The sequence below is a fragment of the Carassius carassius genome, chromosome 45 (assembly GCF_963082965.1).
Source record: "Carassius carassius chromosome 45, fCarCar2.1, whole genome shotgun sequence".
Classification (NCBI taxonomy): Eukaryota; Metazoa; Chordata; class Actinopteri; order Cypriniformes; family Cyprinidae; genus Carassius; species Carassius carassius.
In genome coordinates, this window is record NC_081799.1 from 13,270,615 (window position 1) to 13,298,024 (window position 27,410).

The window sequence follows — 27,410 nt, forward strand, 5'->3', positions numbered from 1 at the left end:
GCAGGATACAGATGATTTAACAGCTGAAACAATCAATCCTTTTTTCTGAATTTTCCATTTCCGACCACAATAGCGAGAGCAGGAAACGTCCCTCTGCATAAACGTGTCGCTGTTGTAGCAAAGAACCACAATGCACAAAACTCTGTACTAAAAGCATCTCTCTCTCTCTCTCTCTCTCTCTCTTTCTCTTGTTTTCCTTCTGTCTTAACACACACACACACACACACACACACTCTCTCTATCAGGCATATGTCACTGTTCATTATTCAGAAATGCCTTTCCATCTCCATCTTCTCCCACATTTAATGAAGGCTTGTTCTCAGGAGTAAACCGCATTTTAAAATGCCGAATGTTCTATGAGCAGCCTGAAAAAAAAAAAACAGAAATTCAGCCTAATTTGCTTTAAGCACCATATAAACAACCACCAGCTGTGCTGTTATCGCGAGTTATAATAAATGGTGACCAGAGCTAGGGTTTGTATTTGCAGGGTAGAACTGTAAGCTTATGGATACACACTGTCTCTGTTGGTCACTGTCTGATGTGGTTTTGGCAGTTGGTTTTTCTCGAGTATCTGAGGTGTAAACTGAGGTTTTATGGGGCCTGAAACAATCAGCTGATAGCCTTCGCTTTGTTAGCAGAACATGCAGCCACAACAGGAGGTCAGTGTTAGCATGCATGCTTTATTGCAAAGCTATCTGATAGATCTCACCTATTTCCTTTGTAGTAGTATTGTAATGAAAAAAAAATTGCAATAAGTGTCTCATCTATTGAATCTATTGAATTGAAGTAATCATGAGAATACTAATTATTATTAAACTCTAAAGTTAGTTACCTTAGGCCTAGTCATATTTCATGTTTCTGGAATTTACCTGGTTTTTGACCCCACCTCCTCCCACCCTCACAGACTTTTTTTTTCTGTAAATTAACACATTTCAGGGAAACATTTTTACATAGTTATGATGTAGGAGTAGTTTGTGAAACACAAGATTTTTTTATAACATTTTTAATGTCTGCAAAGCATAGTTAAGCAAAATGAGAGCCTTTTCAGAAGACTTGAATTAAACTGGGTGATTCATATGGGTTATATTACAATACCTTGAACTTTTAATATATGAACTTTTTGAAGCATCAAAGTATTGGTTGTGTGGAATTTAAATGGAAGGACAGATATCTCTGAGGTATCATTAAAAATATCTTAATTTGTGTTCTGTAGATGAAAGAAACTTCATGAGGATGAGTTATTCATGAAACAATTTTCATTTCTGGGTGCGGCCTTTAGGGAAAAATCTTCTCGTCAGCATATTTTTGGCCCAGAGTTTGTGCCTTCTCAAGAGTATGATACATTCCACTAGAATGTCAGTCATAGGGACATCATGGTTTTTCATTGACGTGTATTTCACTGGTGGTGGGGGAGGTTTGAATGGAGGAGGCATATCCATTCTGAAAAGAAAAAGTAAAAATGTAGATATATGCTGGTAATGTGTAGGATGGGATTACGTAAAAGGACAGAGGAAGTGCTGCTGACTTTATTGTGTCTCACTTTTTTTTGGTTCTGGTTTCTTCTGTATAGAAGCACAATTAACACGAGCAACATATGTATATGTATATGGGGTCATTTTTTACATTTTCTTTTGTATTATAAATGACACTGGAAATAACAGTTTGACACGTCAGATTACTTTATGGTGTGTACTGAATTATGACCAACCGTAAATCCGTCATATGAGATTATAAAATGCACTAAAACAGTGGTAACATTTAATTTATAACCTATTACATCAAGATTCTTAATGTATCCCAAAGATAATGCTTCTTTTTTTAAAACCGTCTCTTTATGTGCTATTATTGCCATGCCATTTCAGTGTATATACCGGTTTTCCCAGACTAGGCCTACATTTAAAAAAAGATGCAATTACCTGTAATAAAAAACAAGACCAAAAATACTAAAAGGGGAAACAAAGATTTTCGAAACTCTGAATCGTTTAATCATTTACTTCGCAAAATGATTTACTGTTTCGAAGCGCTCAAAAAACTACGGACTGGCGGCACCTTCTGGTGCAATCTGTGTAAACGCAACAAAAATGTATTTATTACTAAGCAGTTGTTTTAATAAAAGTGTAATCTATTAAACGTAATCTACAAATGATTAAGGAACATCAATATCAGGGTTCTGTAAGATCTGTGTTCTTTTATTAACGTGTGCTTGTTGTTGCCAGGGCTTGGCAAACTATGCTAATTAGAAGGAATTAAATAATACTTGTATGTGGGTAATACAAAAATAACACTATTTATATCATTATTTTTGTATTATACACACACAAGTATTAAAATTCATTAAGTTAGTTAAAAATAAACCTACATTATAATTTTTTTTTTCCTTCGGAATAATATTTCAGGAGTCGATGCATTACAGAGTTAGGCTAAATGCTTTTCTTCTGGTAGCTGGATCTGGATCTGTACACAGTTAAACTGTGTAAGAGTTGCCTGCATGTAATGTAGATGCATCGCTAACAGGTGGAGAAGAGAAGCTGCCAGTGTGAGGAGTGGGATGGCTGGTGTGTCTGGGTTGTAGAGTGATCATAGTGATATTTGGCTGAAATGTGCTGGTGAGAAGGATGCAATTCTAATGCAATACTAGAATTTGCAAAGTTTTCACACCTAATTCTTCGCTTTAATTCTTAATTCTTTTGCAGTTAACGTGTCTTTTCGTGTCTAATGGTCATGCCTTAACCCTTCCCGTAGGTGGATCTCTCCACTCAATTTTTCAGAGAACCGGGGTTTACGACAGTAACCTATTGATTTATTGTCCCAATAAGGTGGCATCAATTAAATAATTTGAATTAAAATTAAAATTTACACTTTTTGAAGTAAGTAGTACAAATAGCAGAAAAAGTTCCTGACTGCTCAGATGTCACGGAGGTCAGAGACAAAGTGTCTGAGAGAGACAGTGTTGTGTCACCCTAAAAAATCATTGGATGGATTTGCAATTTTAGACCATAAATACGCTTTTATTAAACAATTTTGTTTATTAAAACAATTCTACTTTAATATTTCATTTCAATCTCTTAATATTTCACAATCTTACCCTCATCCACTTATACTGCAAGTACTGTGAAGCTTTTGCGATACAAGAAATGGCCACATCTTCACCAGCGCTGACGTTTAAAGAGCTGCTTGTGTTACACTCAATGCCATCAAGAATTGTTTGGAAGAACAGGAATTATTTTATATGGATTTGTTTATTTGTAAGAGCTTTTATTCAACGAACAATGATAAAAAAAAAACATTCAAAAATGATCCAGTGTGAATAAAAACGATTCATTTTAGGTGCAATTGATTGATATTCTCAGTACAAACAATCACAATTGACAGTCAGTTCGACGGTGGCATTGAGTCCTTGCAGATTTGGGGTTAATGAGTCCCATTCAGGTAAACAGATGTACACATCGCTGTCATTTCTGGTGACATGTGGTAAAGTGAACTCTCCGTTTGAGCTTTCCAGCCAAAATATCTTGTTCTGATGAGATGAATGAGATCAACATAACAGTTACATAAACTGTGGCATATAGATGTGTATTTTCCCATCCGACTCACCTTTGAACGTTTTAGTTTATAACGGAGTGGTCGAGGGATAGCTGAACAAGTTATTTTCATATCATCCCCCTCTTTTATGAATCCATATGGATATGGCATCTTCACTGATGCTGGAGGCTCTGAAATTAGCAGACGGATGATTCTTGTTCACTTTTTAATGTGAAATGAATGTGAGAATGTAAGTTAACAGTAAACAGTTTACCTGTAACTTGCAGCTTTGTGATTCTTTTAATTGATCCACTGGGATAAGAAGTAATTTCACAAATATAGTTTCCAGTGTCATTCACTCTAACTTCACGCAGAGTCAGGATTGAGCCCTGCAGCTTCCCAGTTTTTGAACTGGTCACTGTCTCCAGAAGAAAACCAGATTGAAGATAATATATTGGGTATCCAGGATGGAACACTGCAATCTTCTGATCAATCATCTCTTTGTCTTTTCGCTGTTTAATCCATTCCAGCTGGATAATTGTGATGTCATGCTCGTCTCCCAAAATGCACTGCAGACTGATGTTTTGTCCCTCCACAGCAATTGCGGATATATTATAATATATAAGCCCTCCATACATCCCTGAAAAATCAGTTTCATAAGTGAAAGTCAGAGTAGCCTACTGAAATGTCCTATGTCATCTGCAGTATAATCTGATGTCCTTTTATGTATAGAGACCTAGGTCTAGACTCCAAGGAAAGTTTAAATGTAATAGCTATAGAAATGTGATGTGGTGTAACCATTGAATAAAAAGGAATATTGTTTCCTTACACCTTGAACTAATGTGAGTTTGCTTATTTTAGTCATTTTTTAAAATGTAGAAAATACGTTTAGAAAAAAAAAGTATTCATTCTTCTGTTATTTATTCATTTATTTTTCTCTTCAGGATATTTCTGCTTGTTGGTTGGACCATAAACAACTTGAAGTTCCCTGGTGAAGTTTTTAAAATATTTAAGCAGTAATACAATATACTGTAAGCAGTGTATCAACAGTAAATCAGTCTTGTTTGATACATTTTATGCATATTAAAACGTTAATAATAATGAAAAATTGTGCTTGATAAATAATTGATCATGGATTTTTTTGAATACTTAATTCTTGGTTTTGTCTTCATGAAATCAGAACAGTATCATTTTGTAATTTTTTACTTTAATTTTAACATAGAAATTAAAAACGTTTATAATACAGTAGAAGTGCAATCAAGTCACTATATGTCTATGTATATTTTTATTTATTTATTCATACTTTTTTTTTTAGCACAGTAATAGGTTAAAAAGATGAGTGTCATATTATAGACCACCTAACCAGAGCACAAATCAGTCTAACAGCTGGTAAACATTTGTTGTAGACTTTGTGAGTAGAAATAAAAATTCAAGCCCATCTTACCTTGTATCATGCATAAAAAGATAAGAAGTTTATAAACTGGCTCTGTCATCAAAAAATCCATATCTGTGTGAGGACAACAGTCTTAAAAGAGAGTGTCAAACAAAAAGCATAATCACAGCACTGGAAATAAGCTACACCACCACTTCTTTATTCTAGTCTGTCTGAATCAACAGTTTCTTGGTTTTGCTTAAGCTGTGCAGTATACTGTAGTTCCCTATCGATACTTTACTCATACTGGGTCTGCTAAGACACTTATGGGGAAAAGTCATTTTTCTCCCATGAACTGAAGCCTTTTCAATAACTCAGTGTAACTGCATGGCCATTGGTTCATGAAGTACACTTAAAAAATGAACTAAAGTCTCGGCAGTTGTGCTGCACGAATCTATGGCCACGAAGACCTCCAAAGCCCACAAGAGTGGAAATCGACATTCTCGGGTGACCAAATGCTACCTGTTTACGAAGCATCAGGGACCCTGGCCCAAAATAGCTCTGGACCCTGCACCACAGGCATCACCCTGATCTAGGGGACAGAAACAGGAGGGGGCTAAGTCTCACTGCAGCCAGAGCACCCCCCCAAAATGCCTCACCGTTATAAGGGGCAGATTTAAAACACCAACTCCAAAAAGAGAGCATTCAATCGATTTCTCACGAGTACTGTGAGCGACCAGGCACTTAAACCAAGCCATAGAGACGGTTTCTCCAGCTCAGAGCGAGTTAGGCTTCTACAGCTGTTACTTCCTCGTCCCTAAGAAGGATGGTAGCCTGCAGCCTGCAGCCCATCCTCAATCTCAGATGCCTGAATCACACCCTTATGAAACGGCCGTTCAGGATGACTTCACTGAAGCAGATCTTTTCGTATGTCTGCCTAGAGGACTGGTTCTTTTTCTGGACTTGAAAGATACCTACTTTCATGAGATTCTTGTGATTCGCCTTCGAGGAAGTGTCTAATCAATACAATGTCCTTCCCTTTGGACTTTCCCTGGCTCCGCACACTTCCACAAAGTGCATGGATGTGGCTCTTTCACCTCTGAGGCAGAAGGGAATCTGCATTCTCAATTACCTCAACAATTGGCTCGTTCTAGTCCAGTTGGAGGTCGAGTCACTATCTCACAGAACCCTCCTCCTCAGCCACTTAGAATGCCTGGGGCTCAGGGTCAATTTTGCCAAGAGTGCACTGACCCCCCGTCAACGAGTATCGTTCCTGGGAACAGTGTTTGACTCAACCCAAATGAGAGTGGTGGTCACAACAGCATGCTCTGGTCATACAGCAGCTCGAGGCTTCCTTCAAGGCCAGTCCACTCAAGACGTTTCAAAAGATGCTGGACCTTATGGCTGCAGCATCTCCAGTGCTACAGTTGGGCCTGCTTTGTATACACATTGCAGAAAGAAGCAAGCTTATATGTATTTGCAGAAAAGTAATGGAAGTTACTCTACCAAATCAGTGGGCGAGGCCAAAACAGAGGGGCATTTTCAACCATGTTACCTAATTGGCTGACATCATAGTGACGGGGAAGGGGGTAAGGGGGATCACTTTATTACATGATTTAGAAACTCCCAGCAGTTTTAAAACACCCACAAAGTTAGAAACGCCCACTTATGCTCTGCAGAGATCTCAATCTTGAAATAAGGAATAATTGATGACAGGCTGTTTAATTACTAGAAAGTAATGCACACCCAATGAGGTGATGTAGTCTCTGCTAATAGTGAAACTGTAAATTAATCTGCTTCAAGAACAGTGCTGTTATTTTCTAACTAGTGAGAAATATTATGTAGCTTTTAAGTTTCTAATCTAAACCATTTACTGAAGAAAAATACAGCACAGTGCTGACAAAATGTTTCTGTGCATGTGTATGTGTTTCTGTATTTGCAAGTTTGTGATTGTACTGTATGGCGTTATATTTTAGTCAAAAGTTATGAGCGTGTAAGACATGCTCACGAGCACATTATGTTATTTCACACGCGCAAAAATGAACCTTCAAGCTGGCATGATAAAAATACTCGCGCACAAATTAAACAACCAAGAGGTGTACAGGTAGCTGCGAGCGAGCGCCTGGCATACTCTCATAGGTTAACTCTGCTTGTACAGTGGAATCCTGATCACGCGCAGCGGGCTTCTGCTCGCGAAGTGCTGTTTTGCTCGCACAGTGGATTTCTGCTCGCTCAGCTGATTTCTGCTCCCTCGAGTCTACATGACTTTTGACAATTTGGGGGCGGAAACCAAGGAGGGCACTGACCCTCTTATGATTGGTCACTTTCACACAGGGACATCCTTGTACCTTGATTGACAGCTCTCATTACAGGAAGCACGGAGTTGGGTTAAGTTACCAACGAAGAAGAGTGGGAATGAATTAGAATGAGTTTTCTAATATAAAAAATGTCTCTGCACGTATAAAATGCTGCGCAGATCATAGTTAAATCAATTACCATCGATGTATATATTTGCGAACGATGAAGCCTACGTTTTGTTAAGTAGGTTAACATCAACGTTACATATTTTTGAGCAACAAGTAACGTAACTGGCTAGCCTATTCGTTCTGTACCTAGACATATAAATACCTAGACGCCTCATTGGCCGCTCGACCGCACGTCAACGTCGCCGCCATATTGGAGCGGGCAACTCTCATAACTCTCACATCAGGACAGAAGAAAACGTACCTGACTCATCGACAGATTGGACACCTACAAACCGTCACACGATAATAAAAACAGATCTCGGGGTGTTATCTTTCACAGGTAAGACTCAGCGGTTCTTTCTCGATGTTTTTTGGTCATTTTTAACATTATGTTGACAGCTTAATTAACCACCAGTGTCAGACTATTAATAATAGCTAGCGATATCGCTAACGTAGTTAGCAGTGAAAGCTGAGACTTTATTATAATTTTAAATGAATTCTTATTACGTTTTAACTTATATTGCCGTTTATATAATAAACTAAATGGTGTTATGAACACAATATACGGAGTGAGCCCTTTGACTGTCTAGATTAATGATGGAGCTAAATAGTGTTAATTTCGTCACCTATTTTTAATTTAGTCTTAGTCTTAGTCTTGTGCCAAATGTCCTTGTTAGTTTTAGTCATATTTAGTCATTCACATATCTTTTTTTGTCAGTCAAGTTTTAGTCGACTAAAAGTCTCGTCATTTTAGTCTAGTTTTAGTCAAAAGAAAACTCAAGGTATCTTAGTCGACTAAAAGTCTTTTAATTTTAGTCTAGTTTTAGTCAAAATTTTTTAGTGTTTTTTTAAAATAACACATTATTACTGATAAACATTTCAGTAAAAAAAGTGTTTCACATATCTCAAACATTGGTTAAATGTCATAATTACCTGACAAAATACACTTGTTGAATGATTTTTGTTGGATGCAAATGTTAAATGTGTCTGGTTTTCAAATTCTGATTTAGGAGACACATTCACAAATGATTAACCTGATCACATTTTTTTACTTTATTGATACTGCTTTTAATCGTAATGCAAAGACCGGTCATCGGGACATAAGCTGTCATATACAATAAAAGAGCCTGCGCAGCAACAGGAAATATAATTTAACACAAAAAGCCTGCCTAGACGGTGGACTCGCGCTCAGGAATTTTTTTTTTATTTTGTATTTTTTGAGCGGCGTGTGGACAAATTCTTTTTACGCAAACACTATTTTATTTCTTTAACAGACCGCTGCTAACTATAACACACAAATATCGAGCCTCTTCCTTCGACCTAGCATGTCGTCGTCGCTCGCTCATCACTCGTGTTCGCTTTGGGTGTTGTGCGTTCAGCAGTTTTGTGTTGCAGCCACAGGCTGGCAGCAACAGGAGTATGAGACCTGTAACTTGAGCAACAGCGGGAAGCCGCAAACTCGTTCTGAATTTTTAAAGGCGTAACAGTTGATGAAAAAGCAGAGACGATTGTAGACGAAAATGAAGAGAGATTTTATCTTAGTTTTTATTTTATGCAAAACATTTTCGTCTCGTCTTTTTTCATCAACAATAATGCATGTTAATTTAATCTTAGTCAGCGTTTTTGGACAGTGGTGCAGTCTTGTCATCGTCTTGTCTTAGTCATGAAAAAAAAGGTTGTTGACGAACATATTTCGTCTCGTCTCGTCTGACGAAATTAACACTAGAGCTAAAGCTTCTCTCTTTAATTTCACTACCGTTACTTATTTACAAAGATTAAGTGGTAACACTTTAGAATAATAGTCTTTTAGTTAGTTAATGTTAGTTAATTAATTAATTAACATGAACAAACAATGAACATTACATTTATTACTGTATTTATTCATCTTTGTTCATGTTAGTTAATGCAAATACAGTTTTTCATTGTTAGTTCATGCTAATTCAGAGTGCATTAACCAATGTTAACAAGCACAACTTTTGATTTAAATAATGCATTAGTAAATGTTGAAAAAACATCAACTAAGATTAATAAATGCTGTAGAAGGATTGTTCTTGCTTAGATCATGTTAACTAAAGTAGTTAACTAATATTAACTAATGGACCGTTATTCAAAAGTGTTACCGATTAAGTTTATCATCACTTGATTATAAGGATTTCATTGCTTTTCATAAAACTGTGAATTGATTCTATGTATTCTTTTTTCTTCCCTTTTAGCAATTTGCAAACAGGACAAAGACAGCCTTAAGGAAAGCTGAGGAAAGCTGTTCTCTGCATTTCCAAGAGACAAGACTATACCTCCCTAGACTAGTGTTGTGTTTGTACTAAACCCAGAGCAGCCCTGAATGAATCGACAAGAATGACGCAGCTCATATTCTAAAACTATAGACTGCATTTAAAAAGCTTTGCACAGGCTGTTTAATGCTGATCATGTACTGTGTGTCTTTACACAAAAACTACATGATGTAAATAGCCTAGAAATGAAAAACACAGGAACTCATAGTGAATCCAGCTGCAATTTCACTATGAACTCATTGTGATGTTGCTATAATGATTATTAATTTTGATTAATCTAAAGTTTTTGAGGGGAGCATCTCATATTCTGGTCTGTGATAAACATAACTATACTTTGAGATTTTGTTGTGCAAGGTAAACCTCACACACTCACACCCAAACATTCATATGTGTTAACATACATGGAAAAATAAACCACTGTTTCAAAATGTGTGTGTTTTCTGCATGAGTGTGTGTAATGTGCATTATAGAACAAAATGTCAAGCATCATCAAGTTTTTAACATAATTTGACTCATTAATTGAATAAAATAGAAAATCTTGAGGGAAGCGGCGGATAATTAATCTTTATTAGTCAGGTTTTGTCTTCACAACTAAACCACTCTATTAGGGATGTCCAGATCCGATCACGTGATCGGAAATCGGGCCCGATCGCGTGGTTTCAGACTCGATCGGAATCGGACGTTACCTCCCGATCAAACACACACAACCAATAAAAAGCTAAAATATTAACAGCAGCAACCGTCACCTCTGTATAGAACATGTATAGAAAGGCTAGATGGCTCAAGGCGGAGTCAGCTGTGTCGTCACTTGGCGGCCATCTTAGGTCAGGAGACTGCGCTGCTGCTCCCTGCTGCTGTGGACGGAAGGTGAGTGACATACGCCAACTAAAATGCTCGTAACTTGCTGAATTCTTGACGGATTTACAAACGGTTTGGTTTATTACAAACCTTATTAACGTGGCTATGATTTGTGCTGATGCCGATGTTTAAATTGTAGCTTCACGTTTTGAGAAACGCTTAACATTGCAGCGTAGCTGTGTGTTTCATGGCTGCCCTCTACTCTAAAGTGATACCACAGTCGACATTTTCAATTATTAACAGGTTTCCTGAGACCAACAACGTTTCTTGACAACCTAATCTTTTGTCTAAATGTCATTTTGTGGATGTGGTTGTATTTATTTGCTGGCTAGCAGTGAAGAGGTCGTAAGTGAGTCACCAAGCAATTGTAAGTATGCAGTTAAATAGCCGCATCCCTGAAGTTTATGACACACCAAGCCGTTTGAAAATCGGTTGAAAATTGAGCAAAATATAGTTATTTCAGCACTACATGCACAATAGACTTTAATGTTATAACTGGACGAGCGGTCCTGTCCTAAGATGGCCGACGTGTGACGTCGTCGGGTCCCATTGTCTCTCAGCGCCGGTAAGCTATCTAGCCTTTCTATACATGTCTATGCAGAGTTAGACCCTTTTGACTCCACACAGAAACAGCGACGCGTGCGGCATGACATCACTTTGTTTTCAAGAGCTGGTGTGAATAAATATAGATTCAAACTCAAAGAGACATGATAGTTTGCGCATGACCTGATATTTCATTCGGACTCAGGATACAGCGAGATGAACATCACAGAGCGCTAAACTTTCATGCAGTGTGTGTTTCATTCATACTCGAACGCCGCCTTCACACTGGCAGTTGAAATCAGCTCCGATACGGCAGCGAAACGACCGGAAGTCATTCATTTTCTATGGAGATTCGCAGACCGCATGCGAATGGGTCCGAACCAGGTGCGAACGAGTGCGGTGCGAAAAAAATCGTGTCCGTTGGCCATTCGGATGCGTTCAAAAAATTGAACTCTTGCGAAAGGCTACGGACGGTTCCTATCCGACAATTCCAGCGGAAGTTGGCGTTGCTATGGTACTGATAAACAAACCTGAATTCTTAACTTTTAATAAAATAAATAATGATTTTATAACGACAAGTTGTCATGTCATTTTTTCATTTTAATGATTTTATAACATAATTTATGCAGTTAATACAATTAAATAATTAAATATTTAAATATTGTACAATTCAATGTTGTGGCCATTTTCCCGCTCATTCACATACAGCCAGAAAATTATATTATGGCTAATCGTAGACTTGTCAATGCTCTTGCTGTTGCTCTCCTATACTGGAGAAGCAAGCAAAAAAAAAAAGACCACAGCATCATTCATAGACCGCAAAACAATCAGCGGATTTGTGATGCGGTTGACAAGAGGATGAAATAATACCCCATCCGTGCATCTAAATCAACAACAACATTGAACACTACACAAATAGTTTTTTTTTTTTTTTTACTTTAGGCTATTCATTTTCCATAGCAACACATAGCAACACATACATTGAACTATTCACATTATACCACTATTATTAGCCGACCTGACATGTCCACCTCCTCAGCAACTTTCCTCCACGCAGCAGACTTCCTATTCGTATCTCTATAACCCTCATCCGAGAGATCATAAAGAATTCTACATTCTGAAACAGCCAGAATCAGCCTTTCCAACCTTTCCGCCATTTTTGTTCTACTCGGTTCCGAGGCTTCCGACACTTTTCACCGTTGTGTACGACGTCCACTGGGGGCGTATTGCGTATTGCGTATTACGGAGCTGATTTCAACTGCCAGTGTGAAGGCGGCGGAAGCCGGAGCGCGCTCTCGCGCTGATATCAGGATATTCCTATTATGGACAAAAGCGTCCAGCTATGCTGTGGTGCGCACAGGAAAACAGAAACTTATGCAAACACGAAGACGTTAATATACGATCACGACAATAAATTGTTCTTCAAGTCATCTCCAGCAGGTGATAAATAAAGTATGAACAATGCAGTGCTGATTGACATAGTATTTATTACAGTACAGAAACTATTCTGCATTATTATGTGATAAACAGTGTTTGTAGTATATAAACAAATCATTATTATTTGTTATTGTCCAGCATTTATATATTTCTAAGCCAATTAAAAGCTAGAAGTTAGAGAAAAAATAAAGTTGCCTATACTACCAGTCAGAAGTTTTTGAACAGTAAGCTTGTTAAGGTTTTTTTTTTTTTTTTTTAGTCCCTTCTATTCACCAAGCCTGCATTTATTTGATCCAAAGTACAGCAAAACAGTAAGATTTTGAAATATTTTTACTAGCCTATTTAAAATAGCTGTTTTATATTTGAATATATTTCAAAATGTAATTTATTGAACATCCTGGATCTGTTTTTTCGCTCTTCTTTATTCTTTTTTTATGTATTATAGAAGTATCGGATCGGGACTCGGTATCGGCAGATACTCAAAATCAAATGACTCAGACTCGGACTCGAGGACAAAAAAACCTGATCGGGACATCCCTACATTCTATTCCAAGAGAAAGACAGAACTGAAAACTGAAATAAAATGTGTATCTTGAGCTGAGATTGATTCAGAGGATTTTTATTTTATATATATATAATGTATGTGTGTGTACATGTATATATTATACTTAAGGAGCTCATTAATTAAACACAATTTGGAACTCATGTCAATAATTTTTTTGTGTTGTGTCATAAATTGTGTCTTAATTTGATTAATAATTATTACACAAATAGTATTTTAAAATTACATTTCAAAATATTTTATTTTACTCTTTAATTTACTATTAATTTATTCTTCATTTTTGTCTATTCTGTATTATTCCACCCTTGATATTACATATTCTTCTTGCTATTATTAACCTATTGTTGTTCAGTTATTTATTATGGTATTATACATATTATACATATAATTTTATGCTATTATAAATCTATTATATCACATACCGGTATGTTATTGTACCGTTGTACTCGCTTTTCATATTATTCACTTTAGTTTAAGTTGTACTACATATACTTTTTAATATAACATATCACTTTTACTATATTTCTACTGTGCACTGTATCAGTGCATATTTTCATTTTCACTGAATCCATAAAGCCTCATCAGTTACATGTGTTATTATTTGTTCATCTTCATCTGTAGGCTATAATGCTATCAAAATGAAAAGCAGACTAGAAGTGTGTCACTTTTTTATTTGTATTTACTTGTTTTATTTGATTTTCTCAACGATAGTAAATTATTAGTGTTTAAAGATGTATTATTTAGATTTGATCCCAGTATTTCAAAGGAAATGAGCTGTGTTCTGACCTGAGACACAAGAAAGAGAGAGAAAAAAGAAAGAAAAATGTTGGGATTGAACACAGAGAAAGCAATAAAACAACTACATTTAATCTAATGTACATTCAAATTACATTACATGCATGTGTCACAGTTATACTAAATTAACATTAGAATTGTAAACCGAAAAAATCAACGAAATCAACAAGTGAGACAAAAGTTAGATTTCACAATTCCTTACGAAAATTAATAATTTTCCAAACCTAACTAAATAAGGAGGCAAAGTTTTTTTTAACTGCACGTAGATCACAAACCTCTGAAATCGGTTGATAAATGTGAAAGTTATCTGTAGCTAACGCCTTAGCCAACACTTGTGATGCTGCCCGACACTCATTTTAAAACTTTTAATCTTAAAACTGCATCTTAGACAACTAACGTTAGGCTAACTGAATCATAACATAATTGTTTTCACATGTAAAAGTACATGTAAAAACAATTATGTTATGATTCAGTTAGAAAATATGTAACGTTAATGTTAACTTACGTTTATGTATATTAGAAAACTCATTCTAATTCATTCCCACTCTTCTTCGGTGGTAACTTAACCCAACTCCGTGCTTCCTGTAATGAGAGCTGTCAATCAAGGTACAAGGATGTCCCTGTGTGAAAGTGACATAAGAGGGTCAGTGCCCTCCTTGGTTTCCGCCCCCAAATTGTCAAAAGTCATGTAGACTCGAGGGAGCAGAAATCAGCTGAGCTCGCAGCTACCTGTACACCTCTCGGTTGTTGAATTTGTGCGCGAGTACTTTTATCATGCCAGCTGAAGGTTCATTTTTACGCGTGTGAAATAATATAATGTGCTCGTGAGCATGTCTTACACGCTCATAACTTTTGACAAAATATAACGCCATAGTACTGTATGTGGGTACGTTTGGATTTGGAGAGAGAGCAGGAGTAGGAAAGTATGTGCTTTAAAATGTGCAATACAATTTTATTTTGTAGCAAAGCCATGGAATTAATATAATTTATATGACAGGGCTGTTGAAAGATTGAATCTGACTGCTTGAAGAACTTTCTAATGTGTGCAATTATTTTCTTGGGCTTGGTAATGAGTAACAAGGAGGCAGGACAAGAGCATGGCCAATACAAACAGAGACACAGCCATGTGCTCAGGCACAAAATAAACAGACACAATGAACAAAGACAGGACAGAAAAGACTAACGGCTATATCCTGACAAAGACTTTTTAAAATAAACTCTTTGTTGCATATTGACAATATTTACAAAGTCTTTATAAACATTTTTAAGCATCAAAGTATTGATTAAATATAATTGATGAACCAATTCTCATTTCTAGCTGAGACCTTTAGGGAAAATCTTCTTGTCAGCATATTTGTGGCCCATGATTCGTTGTATGATACGTTCACACTAGAATGTCAGTCATAGGGACATGGTTTTTCATTGACGTGTATTTCACTGGTGGTGGGGGAGGTTTGAATGGAGGAGGCATATCCATTCTGAAAAGAAAAAGTAAAAAATTTAGATAAAAGGACTGGAAATGTGAATGGGATTACGAAAAAGGACAGAGGAAGTGCTGCGGGTTTTGATGTGTCTCACCTTTTTTGGTTCTGGTGTCTTCTGTATAGAAGCACAATCAACCCGAGCAACAGCAACACAATCGGGACAAAGATGTATGCTGAGCTTTTTGAGGCTGAAAGAAAAACAAGAGATATGCATGGAAAAGTGAATCAATAATAAAAGGCCTGGTTTTATAATTAGCTCAGATCTTGGCCCAAATTAATTTCCTGTTTATACTCTCATATGCATGTCTGATTCAGAATAAAACACTTATATCAATCATAAATCACACACTTAAAATCAAACCATGTGATGCTGCCTGTGTGTCTGCAGGTTAGGTTCCCAAGCTACAGCTTAACATGTCAGATTATTTCGGTGTGTATTAAATTCATTTTTTTAAATCAACATAAAACATAACCAATTATAATTTCTTACTATGAAATTGATTAAAACAATATTCAAAGGGAATATTCCAGTTACAGCTTTATATATCTGACCTGGACCACAAAACCAGCCTTAAGTAGCATGGGTATTTGAAGCAATAGCCAAAAATACATTGTATGGGTCAAAATTATAGATTTTTCTTTTATGCCAAAGATCATTTGGATATTAGCTTAAGATCATGTTTGATTAAGATATTTTGTAAATTTCTTACTGCAATTATATATCAGTACTTCATTTTTGATTAGTAAAATGCATTGCTTAGAACTTCGTTTGGACAACTTTAAAGGCAATATATATATATATATATATATATATATATATATATATATATATATATATATATATATAGATATAGATATAGATATACATTTTTAAACAAAGCTTAATTTAAATATCATTAAATGAAAGTTCTGTAAAATTTGCTTTATTTTATTGACGTGTAGAGCTTGTTGTGTGTTATAGGCAGGACTTGGTAACTAGGTCAATTAGAATCAATTAAATATTGTTCTTTTAGTATCATACACACACAAGTATTAAAACTCAATACGTTAATTGAAAATGAACCTACATTACAAAACTGACCCAGGATCTGTTAAAGCCATTATAAAGCAGTGTTTCGAAAGTGCCAGTCACTGACTAACGATAAGTGTGTGTGAATAAGTTTTGATATAGTGTTGTCTTTCAGAAGAGTAATTTGTGTGTGTTTTACCTTTTGGTGTTGTAAAAGCGGTGATGCTTTTCTGTGTTGTAACTGTGGTGGGGTTTTCTCTTCCTCTTGTAGCTGGATCTGGAGTTGTGCTCAAGATGTCGGTAGAGGTGTTGATAGATTCTACAGTGCTTGCATGTAATGTAGAGGCATTGCCAACAGGTGGAGGAGAAGAGCTGTCAGTGAGAAGAGTGGGATGGCTGGTGTCTCTGGGTTGTAAGGTTGTCAGAGTGGCATTTGGTTTCACTGTGCTGGTTAGGAAGTGACCAGATTCTGATGTAGACTCGCTGGTATCAGTGCTCCATGAGCTGGTCCCATCGGAGGTAAAGCTGCTCAGATGTTTGGTGGTCCTTACTGGCAAAGGTGTAGTCATTCCTTCGGCAAAAATCATTATGGAAGGAAAAATTCAATATAATATATATAGTAATATAATATAAATATATAGTAATTATAATATAAAGAATGTATATTAAGAAATATTAAATTAACATGCTATAATACATATTACAATAATAATACAAACTTACATAGGTCAAGTGGTTTGGAAAAAGGATTATATTATATTATATTATTGCGTTAGACTACAATACAACTAGATCTTAAAAGCTGTATGGAAGTGAAACAGTATTGGGATGTTTGTGGTGTGAGTTTACACAATGATAGCCTACAATTCAAGGACAATGCAATGACACAGAAAGTGCTCACCAACCTGTGAGCTTATCCAAATGTGTGTCAAAAGTACAGTAAATGATGCACACACACTCTAAGCAAATTTTGTAAAATGGGGCCCAGCTTTCCGTATTGATTTTTCACAGGTGTTTTACCCATATTTGAAGGATTTTAATTATTAGGGTTAAAGGAAATGTCCATGAACTTGAAATGTTAGTCTACCAAAAACTCTATCATCATTTACTCACCCTCATGTCAATCCACCCTCTAATTTCAGTTCCTATTGACTTCCATTGTACATACAAAGGAGGTCATTGGAAAAAGAAACTGTTTGGTTGGAAACATTTTACAATATCTTCTTTCATGTTCCACAGAAGTGAGAAAGTCATACAGGCAAGGAGTGACATGATGATGACTGAATGATGACAAAATACATTTTTTTGGGGTGGACTGTCTTTTTAACAGATAATGTCCTGGCAGAACGTTTACATTAATGTTTTTCTACAGATTTTTTTTCTTACAGAGCACACATTTGTGAGCTAATGATAAATATAATCATTACAAAAATCTTCTGCATTTTTACATTTGCGTTAAGATTATTTAGCCTGTTTATTAAGCCATTTTCCTTTTGGGGACCGTTGGCTTGTTATAATGTGGATGATTTCAGGTTTTACTATCCTTGTGGGGGCATTTAGTTTTCAAAATCCAGGCAAAACCTTGCAGAATCACCCCAACAGCCCTTCCTAAAACAACAAGTCCCAGAACGCTTTGATAGAGGGAAAATGATCAATTAACAAAGGAACCCTAAATTGCAATGTGATCACAGGTACAAAAAGCTTTTTCTTACCTTCACTTTGCTTTGAGAGAACCTGGATAGAAATCTCCATGTCTGTCTGGAGTTGATTGTCCAGAAAGACAGCTGTCAGTTTGTAAGTTCCTGACTGCTCAGATGTCACGGAGGTCAGAGACAAAGTGTCTGAGAGAGACAGTGTTGTGTCACCCTAAAAAATCATCAAATGGATTTGTAATTTTAGACAGTAAATACATTACAAATGTTTTATTAAAACAATACTGCTTTAAAATTTTATTTCAATCTCTTAATATTTCACAATCTTACCCTCATCCACTTATACTGCAAGTACTGTGAAGCTTTTGCGATACAAGAAATGGCCACATCTTCACCAGCGCTGACGTTTAAAGAGCTGCTTGTGTTACACTCAATGCCATCAAGAACTGTTTGGAAGAACAGGAATTATTTTATATGGATTTGTTTATTTGTAAGAGCTTTTATTCAACGAACAATGATAAAAAAAAACATTCAAAAATGATCCAGTGTGAATAAAAACGATTCATTTTAGGTGCAATTGATTGATATTCTCAGTACAAACACTCACAATTGACAGTCAGTTCGACGGTGGCATTGAGTCCTTGCAGATTTGGGGTTAATGAGTCCCATTCAGGTAAACAGATGTACACATCGCTGTCATTTCTGGTGACATGTGGTAAAGTGAACTCTCCGTTTGAGCTTTCCAGCCAAAATATCTTGTTCTGATGAGATGAATGAGATCAGCATAACAGTTACATAAACTGTGGCATATAGATGTGTATTTTCCCATCCGACTCACCTTTGAACGTTTCAGTTTATAACGGAGTGGTCGAGGGATAGCTGAACAAGTTATTTTCATATCATCCCCCTCTTTTATGAATCCATATGGATATGGCATCTTCACTGATGCTGGAGGCTCTGAAATTAGCAGACGGATGATTCTTGTTCCCTTTTTAATGTAAAATGAATGTGAGAATGTAAGTTAACAGTAAACAGTTTACCTGTAACTTGCAGCTTTGTGATTCTTTTAATTGATCCACTGGGATAAGAAGTAATTTCACAAATATAGTTTCCAGTGTCATTCACTCTAACTTCACGCAGAGTCAGGATTGAGCCCTGCAGCTTCCCAGTTTTTGAACTGGTCACTGTCTCCAGAAGAAAACCAGATTGAAGATAATTTATTGGGTATCCAGGATGGAACACTGCAATCTTCTGATCAATCATCTCTTTGTCCTGTTGCTGTTTAATCCATTCCAGCTGGATAATTGTGAGGTTTTGCTCCTCTCCCACAATGCACCGCAGGCTGATGTTCTGTCCCTCCACAGCAGTTGCGGTGGGATAATAATTTATAATATCTCCGTACATTCCTGATAAACCAGTTTCATAAGTGAAAGATTACTTCATTGATTTTCTAAGAGATGTAAGATTGACAAGGTTTATATTTTAAACATTGGGAACTCTCCATTGTCATTTGTAGTATAATTAATTACATGTCTTATAGTGTATACAGACCTTACAAGTGCTAGTCATATAATTAGAATATCAATAAGTATCAAAAGATATCAAAAAACAAAAAAACAAAAAAAATATCAAAAAGTTAATTTATTTCACTAATTCCATTCAAAAAGTTAAACTTTTATATTATATTCATTCATTACATACAGACTGACATATTTCAAATGTTTATTTCTTTTCTTTATTTCTTTAATGTTTATTTTGATGATTATAACTGACAACTAAGGAAAATCCCAAATTCATTATCTCAGAAAATGTGAATATTGTGAAAAGGTTCAATATTGAAGACACCTGGTGCCACATTGTAATCAGCTAATTAACTAAAAACACCTGCAAAGGCCTTTGAATGGTCTCTCAGTCTAGTTCTGTAGGCTACACAAACATGGGGAAGACTGCTCACTTGACAGTTGTCCAAAAGACGACCATTGACACCTTGCACAAGGAGGGCAAGACACAAAAGGGCATTGCAGAAGAGGCTGGCTGTTCACGGAGCTCTGTCTCCAAGCACATTAACAGAGAGGCGAAGGGAAGGAAAAGATGTGGTAGAAAAAAAGTGTACAAGCAATAGGGATAACCACACCCTGGAGAGGATTGTGAATCAAAACCTGTTAAAAATGTGGGGGAGATTCACAAAGAGTGGACTGCAGCTGGAGTCAGTGCTTCAAGAACTACTACGCACAGACGTATGCAAGACATGGGTTTCAGCTGTCGCATTCCTTGTGTCAAGCCACTCTTGAACAACAGACAGTTTCAGCGTCTAAAGACAAAAAGGACTGGACTGCTGCTGAGTGGTCCAAAGTTATGTACTGCTTGAGGTCCAGTGTAAAGTTTCCACAGTCAGTGATGGTTTGGGATGCTATGTCATCTGCTGGTGTTGGTCCACTGTGTTTTCTGAGGTCCAAGGTCAACACAGCCGTATACCAGGAAGTTTTAAAGCACTTCATGCCTCCTGCTGCTGACCAACTTTAATGAGATGCAGATTTAATTTTCCAACAGGACTTGGCACCTGCACACAGTACCAAAGCTACCAGTACCTGGTTTAAGGACCATGGTATCCCTGTTCTTAATTGGCCGGCAAACTCGCCTGACCTTAACCCCATAGAAAATCTATGGGGTATTGTGAAGAGGAAGATGCGATATGCCAGACCCAAGAATGCAGAAGAGCTGAAGGCCACTATCAGAGCAACCTGGGCTCTCATAAAACCTGAGCAGTGTCACAGACTGATCGACTCCATGCAACGCCACATTGCTGCAATAATTTAGGCAAAAAGAGCCCCAACTAAGTATTGAGTGCTGTAGATGCTCATACTTTTCATGTTCATACTTTTGAGTTGGCCAAGATTTCCAAAAATCCTTTCTTTGTATTGGTCTTAAGTAATATTTTAATTTTCTGAGATACTGAATTTGGGATTTTCCTTAGTTGTCAGTTATAATCATCAAAATTAAAAGATATAATAAACATTTGAGATGTATCAGTCTGTGTGTAATGAATGAATATAATATACAAGTTTCACTTTTTGAATGGAATTAGTGAAACTAATCAACTTTTTGATTATATTCTAATTATATGACTAGCACCTGTATATTGTAATGACTGAAAAGAGAAATGTCATATGTACAGTAGATGAATTTAAAATTTATATATTTTCCTGACACAATGCATATGAATGTGAATATCTTTATGATTAAAATTTAAAATTTAAATTTAAAATTTAAAATTTTCAAGATACAAAATGTTTATTTATTTATTGTTATTTATTTATTTTCTTATTTAGCTATACAGTAAAAAGCGATGTATTTTCCTCACACCTTGAATGCACGTAAGTGTGAATATCTTAATCATTATTTAAAATGTTGAAAAAGTTTACAAAATATTTTTAATATTATTCCTATTTATTTATTTTGCTACAAATGCCATTAATATTTAATACATAATTATAAATACATCTAGGGGTTTCACACCACATGACATTTTACAGACTGAACTAACCTTGCCTTGAGAGAAAAAGATCACATTGTCTGGTAATTTAAGAAATATATTGATCTTGACAGTCCTGAGGGTAATTTCAGGATGTTTCTGCTTGATTGGACCACAAGATTTTTTAATATTAATAACCAGTGAAAACGTTTTGTTAATGCATTTTTTCGCCTAAGAAATAATATTAAAAGATTATGCTTGATAAATACTTGATAAGTTCTTTTATCAACAATTAATTATTTTAATTATGATTTTGTCTTTATTTTGAAATCAGAACAGTTGCATCACATTGTCACTTTTGACCTTTTTTTTTTACATAAATTATAAACATGCTCATCATAGAATTATCTGTTAAATCACTATGTGTGAACTGCATTTTGTATGCATTTTCTTTGAGTAAATTAATAAATAGGACATAAAGATGAGTGTCATGTCACTGAGTGTCTGTCTAACCACAGCACAAATCAGTTAAAAAGCTAACAAACATTTTCTTTGTGGGTAGAAATAAAAATTCAAGCCCCTTCTTACCTCGTATCATGAATAAAAAGATAAGAAGTTTATAAGTTGGCTCTGTCATCACAAAATCCATTTCTGTGAGAACAAAAGTCTCACAGATGACAGAGAATGTGAAGCAAATGAAGCAGAAGAGGCACAGGAAGTGAGCTACACCACCAGAGAGACAGGAACTGGTTTATCTTCGTTGTCTTACATCTCTAGCCTACTCTGTCTGAGTCAACAGTTGCTTCGCTTTCGCTTAAACTGTGAAGTGCAGTCCCCCTCCCTTCACCCCCCAAAGTAAACAGAAAAGGATACCTAATGGAGAGCTGCTCTTATGTTTAGAGTAGATTTGTGATGGAGTGATGGAGTTGTTCCTGATACTCTTTATAAGCACAATGAATGGCTTCAACAGATAATTATGACCTTATTTTGTTATGCTGGCAGTCAAGTGTTGACAGTCAGCATGTCTTCCTCGATTTCCTGTCAGAATGCATCTATTTAACAAGCTGCGGCCACCTTTACACACGCACACACACACACACACACACACACACACACACACACACACACACACACACACACACACACACACACACACACACACACACACACCAAGATCAAGGTCATGTGAAATGTTAAAGCCCCTACTGGCAGTAGATGTGTTATTGTTTGTGGTTAATACTGGCTAAAGTCCCCTGGCCAATGAACATGTAACTTCTTTCTTTGGTATTTCTTATAGTATTATAGAATTTACCTATAATTTCCATCTTAAATGAGACGTGACAAGAAACTACAGTGGGGAGAGTGTGAATGCTCAGTTTAACAAAAAAAAAGATATCTCAACCTATACTTCAGGAGCAGGTTTGGGAGTCACAGAATACTAGTATTGACGTTACATAATCAAAATACATAATTAGGGCCACACTGATGTTACAATTTCGGTCAATAAATATTTGTAAGAAAAATTCTAAGCTACTTTGTCTAAATAACTGAAAATAACTGAAAATAACGACATTACGTAATCAAAATACTTGCACCAATGCACCGATATTAAAATTCGGACTGATAATTTTCACATTATGGCTGATGTTTAAAATGCTAAGCTGTTTTATTAGGAATAGGAATAAATGGGAATACAAAAATATTAAATTTCTAGCCAATAATTACGTTCATGCTATAGCTGATATTTAAATGATTTACTATTTTGTAAAAAAAAATTAAAAATAAAAATAAAATATTAAAACCTGAAAATGAGTCTGGGAAAACCAGTAAGGATATTACATAATTAGGATACTTGAAAGTATAGAATGCATTTATATTAAAATTTGGAAAGATAAGCCAGGAATTGTGTCTGTTCTAAATAAATGAAAAATAAAACATTAAACCTGTCTCTCTGGTGGTGTAGCTCACTTCCTGTGCCTCTTCTGTTTCGTATGGCTTTGGTCAATACCAGATCAGTCACAAATAAGACTTTTATCCTTAATGACTTTTTTATGATAAATAATCTTGACTTCTTTATGCTGACTGAAACCTGGCTGAAACCAGGGGAAAATGGTGCTTTTACGGAGCTCCTCCCATCCGGTTGCTCTTTTTTTAATACTCCGCGAGCTTCAGGTCGAGGTGGTGGTTTGGCTTCTCTTTTAAAGGACGATTATAGATGCAGATTATTACCTGCTTACTGTTACGCTAGTTTTGAGCTCCAATTGTTAGTGGTTGACCTGAATTCACCTGTTTTATTTGCTGTCATTTATCGTCCACCAAAACCCAACAAAGATTTTATCTGTGAGTTTTCGGCTGATGTCATTCCTAAATTTGATAAGATCCTAATCTGTGGGGACTTCAACATTCATGTTTGTTGCCCCTTAAATGCCTTTGCTAATGATTTAAAAAATGTGATAAACTCTTTTGGCCTTAACCAATGTGTAAACAGGCCAACACATAATCTAGGCCATACCTTGGATCTTATTATTTTCCTTGGTCTTTCAGTTTCAGTCACAGAAATATTAGAATCAGGTTTTTCAGATCACTTTCCCATTAAATTTGAGATCACTGTTCCACAACCTCCTAAACTTGTACTTTCAGTTTCTAAGCGTCACTGTTTCACACCCTCTTCAGCTGGAGAGTTTGCTTCAATGTTCTTGGGCTCTCAGTTTTATGCCAAGAATGGTATGGTTCTTCCATCGTCCTCAGATAACATTCTCTCTGCTTTCTATTCAACAACTGTAGAAATTCTAGACACAGTTGCCCCTTACCGGCTTAAGTCTACTAAACCTAAACCGGACCCCTGGTTAAATGACAACACAAGAGCCAGAAGGCAATATTGCAGACAAGCTGAAAGGAAGTGGAAGAAGGACAAATTGCAAGTTTCTCTGGGAATCTTAAGGGATAGTCTTGTAGAGTATCAGAGGGCAGTAAAGGTGGCAAAGATGGATTATCTCTCATCTGTCATATTTAACAGCTGTCATGTACCTAAGGTCTTATTTAACACTATAAGCTCTGTTTTAAATCCACGTACGTTAGCTTTGACAGAGGCTTCAACCAGTATGTGTGAAAAGTTTTTATGTTACTTCGTTGATAAAGTAGCTTCAGTTAGGCAAAATGCCAGTGTTGATCTTAGTGAGTTAGTACCTTGATGATCCTTTGTACTCTGCTGTCTTTGGGGAATTTGCACATATCTCTTTGTCGTTGCGCTCTCAGGTTGTACACCACATGAAACCTACCAGTTGTAGTTTAGATATTGTTCCTGCCTGGTTGCTCAAGGAAGTTTTTAGCACTCTTGGGCCGAGTTTACTCACGTTTTTAAAGTTCTGGCTCAGTCCCGGATGCATTTAAACATGCCGTAGTTAGACCCCTGCTTAAAAAACCAAATCTTGATCCTAAAGTTTTGTCGAATTTTAGACCAGTCTCACATCTGTCTTTCATTTCGAAGGTGTTAGAAAAGCTTGTTTTTAATCAGTTACAAGCTTTTCTACAACAAAATTCTGTGTTTGAGAAGTTTCAATCTGGTTTTAGATCACGTAATAGTACCGAATCGGCACTGTTAAGGGTTCAAAACGATATAGCACTATCTGTAGAGGGGACCCTACTGTATTAGTGCTCCTGGATTTAACGGCAGCATTTGATACAGTGGACCATTCAATTCTTCTTGCACGTCTTGAGCATTGTGTAGGCATTCAAGGCTCCGCACTTAAATGGTTCAGGTCATATTTAACAAATAGGAGTTTCGCTGTCACAGTGGGAGATTGCTCATCATCGTCTGCCCCCCTCTATTGTGGTGTGCCCCAAGGTTCAATTCTGGGCTTCACCCTGTTTTCTTTATATATGTTGCTACTAGGGGCTATAATAAACAAGCATAATCTGTCATTTCACTGTTATGCAGATGATCTGCAGATTTACCTGCCTTTAAAATCAAATGACAGTGTAGCATTAAACCGCTTGCAAAATTGCATTAATCAAATTAAGCTGTGGCTTTCTCGCAATTTCTTTACTTTAAACGAAGATAAAACTGAATGCATTGTTTTCAATACAAGATGCATGTCAGTAAATTCAAATTTAAGTTTGGGAGCTTTGACTCCATGTGCCAAACAAACTGTCAGGAATTTGGGCGTGACTTTCGATTGCAGCATGAAATTTGATACACAGATTAGCAATGTAGTAAAAATTAGCTTCTTCCAACTTCGTCTGCTGAGTAAAGTTAAGCCTTTTCTTACACGGTACGATTTGGAAAGAGCTTTACATGCCTTTATTAGTTCAAGGCTTGATTATTGCAATGCTCTTTATGTCGGTCTGAGTCAAACATCTCTTTCCCGTCTGCAACTTGTACAAAATGCTGCTGCTCGCTTTTTAACCAGTACTCCTAGAAGAGCACACATTACTCCGGTTTTAGCTACTCTCCACTGGCTTCCAGTGCGTTTTAGGATTGATTTTAAGATTTTATTGTTTGTTTTTAAAGCTCTAAATAGGCTAGCCCCTGAGTACCTGTCTGAGCTTTTAGCTCTGGGTGGACAAAATCGGCGGTTGCGGTCTTCTGATCAATGCACTTTACAGGTCCCCAAGTCCAAGCATAAACAGTGGGGTGATAGGGCCTTTGCTGGTACTGGCCCTAAGCTTTGGAACAAGCTCCCCCCTGACATGCGTACTGAAACAGACGTTGTACTCTTTAAAACCAAACTTGTTTTATTAATGTTATTTGTTTAAATTGGCATTTAATACGCAGTAGCGGTGTAACATTGTAACATTGTAACATTTTTTATTTTTCCTTTGTCCATCGATGTTTTTAAGTAATTATATATAGCTTATTGTTTATAATTTTATTCGAATATTGTGTTCGAATGATGTGTTATTTGTATCTGATGTGAAGCACTTTGGACACCTTGTGGCTGCTGTAAAGGGCTATAGAAATAAAGTTTGATTGAAACCTAACACTGAGTAATGATATTAGATAATCAGAATCAATGATATGGAATGCACGTATAAGTTAAAATAAGTAGATAAGCTGACAGTTATACTATTTTGTCTAAATAAACAAAATGAAACACTAAAAAGTAAATGTCAAAAGTGTTAAATGCTTGAAATCAATTTAGACTTTGCAGAATTATAATTTTGAGATTTGCTAAAGATTAAAGTGCTTGCAAAGAGGGTTCTCTAAATGTAAAAGAAAGAGGAAAGGGCATAATTAAAAATCCAATATGGATCAGTAAAAAAAACAACAACAACAATATGGGCAGATTATAATGCATCCCTATTTTTAAGTAAGAAATGGCTAGAATTGCCATCAAAAGAGCAGAGAAACCTCATTTTTATTTGATTTAAACTCAGATATGTGTCTTACTTCTGAACTAACTACCTGTTAGCCAGATATTCAAATGCAATTTCATGTGCCATTTCCAATCTTCACAACCTCTGGGGTCTGAAACTCATAATCATTGTCTTGTAGTAAAATATCCAAATCACATACGATCAAATAATAATGAAGCAATGAGTGCTGTAAATGGGGAGGCAATTGATGGCTCTATTTGATTCTTTTGGAGGGAATACAAGGAATGTTAATAAATCCATGAACGTGGCAACTGATATCAGCGTGGGGAGATATTAGCTGTAAAATATAAAATCAAAGCAGAATCTTGGTAATTATGAGGAAATGTAACAAAGAATACTGGGGACACGTGTACTTTAATATATACATAGAGTATTAAGAGAGACAGGCCGGATGATACTGAGTAACAAATATGACTAGATCTGTATAAAAGATCTGATGTCCTCAAGCCAAATTACTTCAGAAGGTCAAAATCCACTGTCATCTGTAATATTTGCCTGTCAAAAGAACACACATTTGAGACTTTGTATTCTGCCAAAGGACTAAAATATCCTCTTTCATTATAAGACTCAGT

The 27,410-nt window shown here is 36.2% G+C and overlaps 1 protein-coding gene and 1 long non-coding RNA gene across 4 annotated transcripts; one reads left to right on the forward strand and one right to left on the reverse strand.

Annotated features, from left to right (window-relative positions):
• Positions 1 to 1,092: 1,092 nt before the first annotated feature.
• Positions 1,093 to 22,206, reverse strand: si:ch1073-15f19.2 (T-cell surface protein tactile). Of its 3 annotated transcripts, XM_059539475.1 has the most exons (10): positions 22,051 to 22,205; positions 19,031 to 19,396; positions 18,829 to 18,947; positions 18,598 to 18,751; positions 18,321 to 18,436; positions 18,051 to 18,204; positions 3,797 to 4,162; positions 3,595 to 3,713; positions 3,364 to 3,517; positions 1,313 to 1,440 (listed from the first exon to the last, which is right to left on the reverse strand). In XM_059539475.1, coding segments are annotated over exons 1-10 (1,611 nt in total). In that variant the 5' UTR covers positions 22,112 to 22,205; the 3' UTR covers positions 1,313 to 1,438. The 3 variants fall into 3 exon arrangements, with proteins under 3 accessions (XP_059395457.1, XP_059395458.1, XP_059395459.1); XM_059539474.1 differs by lacking the exons at positions 3,364 to 3,517; positions 3,595 to 3,713; positions 3,797 to 4,162 and adding exons at positions 15,424 to 15,517; positions 16,538 to 16,909 and having other exon boundaries at positions 1,093 to 1,440; positions 22,051 to 22,206; XM_059539476.1 differs by lacking the exons at positions 1,313 to 1,440; positions 3,364 to 3,517; positions 3,595 to 3,713; positions 3,797 to 4,162 and adding exons at positions 14,983 to 15,323; positions 15,424 to 15,517; positions 16,538 to 16,909 and having other exon boundaries at positions 22,051 to 22,206.
• LOC132127400 (uncharacterized) lies at positions 7,504 to 10,078 on the forward strand. Its single transcript, XR_009427519.1, has 2 exons — positions 7,504 to 7,699; positions 9,573 to 10,078. It is a non-coding gene; the product is annotated as an uncharacterized LOC132127400 (long non-coding RNA).
• Positions 22,207 to 27,410: the final 5,204 nt, after the last annotated feature.